Raw genomic sequence first — 6,000 nt, forward strand, 5'->3', positions numbered from 1 at the left:
ACAGCACAGAGCAGGATCTCAGTGCTATCCATTAGCTACAATTTCCAAAATAAGCAAGTTTTGTCTCTTACACTGACTTGGGGATTTAATTCTTCTGGAGGAAGGGGATGGTGTCCTAACAGTGGTACCATGTATTCCTTGTTTTTGTTTTGCCAGGGTCACTAGCAGGCTTCTCCTGTACACGCTGTGGCACACAGCATGAAGGTCACTGACTGGTTAACCAGAGAAGCTCTGTCCTGATCAGACTGTATGCTGGGAATTCTAGCAAAAGTTGTAACCTCTGGGTCTTCTTTCTCCATCTTGCCATGCTTCAGAGCAGACACAAGGTCATGTTCTGCATTATTATGAAAGGGGATAGTGGCAAGAGCAGGCACTTCATTTTCTGCCTATGAAACAAAAGTGCTTTGGCTCTTGTTTATTCATATAACACCTGCCTGGTTGCTGTAGGAGTTCTGGGGAGGGGTATGCAAATGGTTCTGTAAACAGCATAGGCTTTATTCCTTCAGAAGCTAAGCAATTAATTTTTTTCTTTCTTTTTTGTTGGTTGATTGATCTGGTTTGATTTTGTGTGGAGAGAATGGTGTTTGGGTTGTTGTTTTGTTGATACTGTTGTTTGGGTGTTGTTTGGTGTATTGTTGATGTGACTGGCCATGTGGTAGCTAGCATCACTTCTGTTGAACAGGAGCATGCAGACAAGGAGATTGTCATGCATTTGGTGCTGTTGGGTTAGATGTGTCACATACACCTTTCCCTTCACTGTAGAGAAAATCTGATCAATCCAGATCTTAGCATGTGAGTAGTGTCAGTGTAGCCTTAGCGTGCACCAGTAGCCAAATCTGAAAAGAATTCATCCAGACACTTTCTCCTTTTAGATTCAAGTACCAAAAAAAAAAAAAAAAAATGGAGCGTTTCCATCCAAACTTGGAGAAAGCTGTGCTTGAGATACAGAATTACAGCAAGCATTAGATTTTGCCAAGAAAGACTGTACCTTTCTTGGGATAAGTTCAGGCTCTAGAGCCACAGCCATTCCAATAATATCCTTTTGCCAGTCTCTCCACTTGCCTTTCTAAAAACCTTGCCTTTTGGAAATTTGAAAGAACTTTGTATAGTCTGGATTATTCTTTGGTCCATGAACAGTCTCAGATTTCCACAGGGTAAGAGTGTATTCTAGGAGGAGGTCAGCTGTAGTACCTGTTGTGCTGTGACTTACTGTCCTGGGTATCCTGCTCAACTTCTCTCTTTTCCTCCTGATTTCAGTGAAGCATCTGCTGACATTCTTTGTGCATTTGTCCAGTGGAAAATTCCTCTTTGTCTCCCAGTATTCCTAGTATGCAAAGGCAATACTGAGGTCCTTGACGAGTTAGCTTTGATTGAATCTGTTTTCTCTGCATAAAAAGGGTATCATTCAAAACTTATTTGCTCCCCTGCCTTGACTCCCATCAGATTCTGCTGAGTATAACTAGCAAAAATCAGAATTAACAAAAATGCGGGCCTAAAGCACCATGTGGAGAGGAGCTTCACACAAGGCTATCGGGCTGAATCATAGATTATTGAGCTACAGGTGGCTACGTTCTGTCATTGGTAATGACAGACAAACCCGAGACAAACATTTTCCTTCATCCCTGCTTCTTTTCTGTCCCTGCATGAATCTATTAAAAGAGTTGGTGTCTGCTGAGGAAGCACAGTCAAAGCAGCAGGGAAGCACAAATAACCTGTGAATCATTTCAGAGTCGCTTCTTCGGAGCTGGTTTTAATGGCTGATATCCTTGTGCGCTGTAAGGTCGTGCATGTGAGTGGAATAATGAAGGTGTAGGCAAGAGATGCTCTGAGCTACTAATGCTTTCTTTCCAGTCTCTTCCTCTTCCATTGTGCTTTTCACAGTACTGTGTTGGAGCTGGGGTGGGGGCAATCCGCTGGCCCCTTCCTTTATGGAATGTATATGGATTTAAACTCCATGCTTTAAAGGTAAAGAGCTCTGCTGCAGTCTAGCACACAAGCTGACTTGAGTTCCAGCTGTATAAAGGGGAAACAGAGAACAGCATATATAGGAGAGGGAGATGAGGGGAGAAAGCAGCAGCTAGAAGAGTTTACAGGATGAAATCAACAGTCCATAAAGTATTTTGTTTCTACTTTCAGTAAGTCTCTATCACTAGCTACCAGTTAAAGAATTCCTGTAACTCTTCAGATTCCTCCAGCTCCAAAATCCAGGGATGTTTGTTACCTTCCTGTGCACATCACAGCACTTATTGCATTGATTTGACTGATGGATGTTCTACTCTGTGTGACCAATGAGGAACTGCATGAGCTCAGAGAAAAAGTCTGCAGAGTCCTTGTCATGTCATCAATATCAGCCAACAGTAAATACCTAGGAAAGAAAGTGCTCTTCCTCAGAATACTTCCTTAGCATGTAGCAGTTTGCCAAATGTGGTGTCATTAATAACCCTGAAAGGGTGCTGCTTCTGTATGTGTCCAGTCTCTACTTTTTTTTTAGCGTAAACTGTTAACGTCCATAGCATCCTTCAACAAAGAGATTCACAGCAGAAAAATGCAGCACAAAAAGAACCACCTTCTTTGTTGATCAAGCTTGATGCTTAAAGTTTCCAAATTTTGTTCTACAGTTAAATTCTCTGTGTCTTTCCCCCTTTTTTTTTTTTTCCTTTTTTTTTTTTTTTTCTTGCAGGCAATTGACAAGTATTGCCGAGTTAGTGGTGGCTTTTCTGGTGTCAAGGATGTCTACTCCTCATCTCCTACATATGATGATGTACAGCAGAGCTTTTTTCTTGCTGAAACTTTGAAGTAAGTCCTTTTCACTCCTGCGTCTTTCTGTAAAAGCTCACATCTTAATTCTAGAAGAATGTAGTGGCTCCACAGGTAGCTAATGGAGACAAAGACTGATTTTGAGTATTAGGAGCACAAAATGGAACAAGGTAAAAGCAGGTCCTGAAAATAGCAGTTCTTGTGCCTAATTCAGGCATCACAACGTCTTTCACAGGGAAAAAGGGGCTCCAAGTTCATCATGTGTAAGGGGATTGTGTGGCTATTCTATCCTGCTGGCTCCTTACCAAATTCCTCTGTGTAATCACAATACTTTGTTGCCTTGTGTTACCATTATAAAAAGAAAGTCAGCCACTGCTGCCTCCTCTGTTGTCTTCTTTAATTTTATTTCACTTACTCCTTCAAGTTCATTTTCTGGGGACTGAAAGCAGTGGTCCCAAAGAGAGAGGCAGCAGTTTCACACAGGTCAGGTCAGAGAAACAGTACTTCTCCAGGAGTTGATGATGTATGATTGATCTGCCTATAAAAACCAAATGAGATAATGAAATCAGATCCTAAGGGACTTCTGTGGTGGCAAGGCTGACTTTTGATGTATCACCAGAATCCTGTCTGCATCTTAAATAATCACAAGGAGATCTGAAAATTCACTGATGCCTCGTTCAGTAACTGGGTAGACTATAGTGCAAGCATTGCAGATGGTGGCAGTTCTAGGAAAGAGCTCAGAAATTTTTACTGACTTTTGGTTTGGAGCATTTCCTGCTTGTGGAACAAAACAAATGTTTATTGAAGAGCTGGATATTAGATGTTTTTGACATGGATGCAATTGGCATAGCCCAAAGCAGAAACTGGTTTCATATTGAGATAAAGGAGAGAACATAAGGTTGAGCAAGATAGCTCAAATGAAAATAAACACAGAAGGGTTGGGTGTGATGTCATGAGGAGAATGCAGATGTTCCTCAGAAGAGGGGCATAAAATATGTCTTAAGCAATACCTGCTGTAATATTTTCTGCTATTGGTGATTACTTCTGCATATTCCTCTCAACTTCAAATTTGATAACTGTCCCAAATATGCTTTGTTGCTGCTTGGATACTTCAATTCATTGAAGATACACGGCAAATTTGAGAGGTTTGAGCAATACCTGGCATGAAGGTACCTGTTGAGTGGGAAGGACCGAGATGAAGAAATAGGTTGCTTAAGTTATTCAAAGGGAAAGTGTGAATCAAATGAGGAAGGTGAGTTGTGAGTAAGATGAAATTTTGCTGCTGAGGTGAGAAAGAGCTTGGAGAGCTGCAGCAGGAGAGAGCAAGGCAGAAGTACTGAGGAAAGGAAGGGCCTGATGCTTTAAAGACAAATGAAGAGTGTGGAGAAGGAGATGAGATATGTGTGACAAAACTGAACCATCTCTGCAAGAAATTTTTATCTGTAAACAGTAAATAGATGAGGAAGAAAAGAAAAAGTAGGGCTCCACTGACTGGATTGTGGATAGAGCTGGCAAATAAAGGCAGTGGAAGAATTGATCAGGCAGTGACACATGGCTGAAAGCAGCAGACACTCCCAGTGTCTGATGGAGAGAGAGCGAAGGAACAGCAGAATAAGTGTGCACATTCTGGATGTGGCAGTGTCCACTAAAGGGAATTTCACCCTTTCCTTGTCAAGTGCAACAAGAGCTGTCTTTCTGGATGGCAGGAAAGCAAGAAGGAGCTGAGGGATCCTGTGCACCCACGCTATTGTGCTTGCACTCACACCGCCAGGTTTTCTGTAGCAAGGGAAATGTCTTTTGTGTTTTAGCAGTTATGTTAGGAAACTTTGACAGATCCCTACTACCAGTATGTCCTACAGAGTTATAGCACAGCCACATTCAAAAGTGTGCATTAAGAAAAAAGAAATTTTTTTTTGCATATGTCCAGTAACCCTTATTTTGTTACATGCTTCATGTCCTCTGTATTATAATGTCCTTCATGATACATGTCCTTCATGTATTATAATGTACAACAACTGTGAAAACCCTGTGCATAGTCTGTTGTCCCTCTCACCAGAAGTTGAACCAGCTTCCAGAACAGTGATGACAAATGAGATACCTGCCATGGTTTTGTAGCTTCTCTTGTGCTGCCATGAAATCTTTGGATTAAAGAAGATTAGTCATTTCTAAGTGGGTTTACTACATTAAGAAAAGCTTTTTGACAACTTCTTCTCTGCTCTCCTGTCCCTCAAATACTTACAGTTGGTGTCTTGATGTTTATTTTACACCGCAAGTCTTTGAAGGGAGACTCAAACAACAAAAGTTTCTTTTAATCTAAAAGATTAAAATGCTGTCTTTATAACAACTTTTCATTGAAAGACTTGGTCATAATAAAAATGACTTCAGATCATCATAATAGGATAAGGTTGAATGTGTGCTATACAAAGATTGAAAGTAAGTAATTTGTTTCTGGCTGTAGCTGCTAAAGGTGCTCTGTTGCCCGTGCCTGCCTGTGCTCTGCTTTAATACTCACATTTTTTCATCTCTGTCTTGGTATCCAGGTATTTGTATCTGCTTTTCTCCAATGATGATCTTCTACCATTAGACAACTGGGTTTTTAACACAGAAGCTCATCCTCTGCCTGTTTTACATTTAGCCAACACCACACTGTCAGGAAATCCTGCATATCGATAAAAACAGCTCTATGAAGAGGAAGAGAGACTGTTTTCAGCTCTGTTTTGTTTACATGGACCACTTGAGACTTTAGCAGGAGGGGAGACAGACAGACACTTGGCAAACCTAGACCCCCGAGTCAAGCAAGTATTGGCATGGGAAATGAAGCTCTTCAACATATAAATAAGTTAAAAGTTTTGTTTTATACATGACCAAAACACGAGAGTGTGATTTTTGTGGGACGGAGACTTCACACACTTTGAACCCTGGCAAGACGTGGAATCTACAGATAATATTGATGCAGCAGCACAAGGAAGAAGAGGCTTTCCCATCCAGGGAAAGGAACTTGCTGCCTGCTGTTGCAACGAACAACACACAGTCACCTCTTCAGATTGGGTGGGTTCCAAATACCTAGGTTTTCTTTTTCTTTCTTTCTTTTTTTTTTTTTAATTTTATGATGGCATGAACAAAGCAACAACAAAAAGCAACACCACTGCACCAGCAGCATCAGGATTTGAATTTCTTTCTGTACCTGTCTGAATTTTCTAAGGTGCATCTCTTTGTCCAGACTGGCAGCCATTCTCAGAGCCT

At 41.1% G+C, this 6,000-nt stretch overlaps 1 protein-coding gene across 1 annotated transcript in view; it reads left to right on the plus strand.

Moving 5' to 3' along the window:
- The window catches only part of MAN1A2 (mannosidase alpha class 1A member 2), a 131,988-nt gene extending 126,377 nt beyond the window's left edge, over positions 1–5,611 (plus strand). Inside the window, exons 12-13 of the mRNA XM_066341184.1 lie at positions 2,681–2,796; positions 5,298–5,611. Of these exons, the coding sequence (XP_066197281.1) occupies positions 2,681–2,796; positions 5,298–5,430 (249 nt within the window). The 3' untranslated portion in view covers positions 5,431–5,611. The remainder of the gene's footprint in view (positions 1–2,680; positions 2,797–5,297) is intronic.
- The last annotated feature ends 389 nt before the right edge of the window (positions 5,612–6,000 follow it).

The sequence above is a fragment of the Sylvia atricapilla genome, chromosome 2, assembly GCF_009819655.1.
Source record: "Sylvia atricapilla isolate bSylAtr1 chromosome 2, bSylAtr1.pri, whole genome shotgun sequence".
Classification (NCBI taxonomy): Eukaryota; Metazoa; Chordata; class Aves; order Passeriformes; family Sylviidae; genus Sylvia; species Sylvia atricapilla.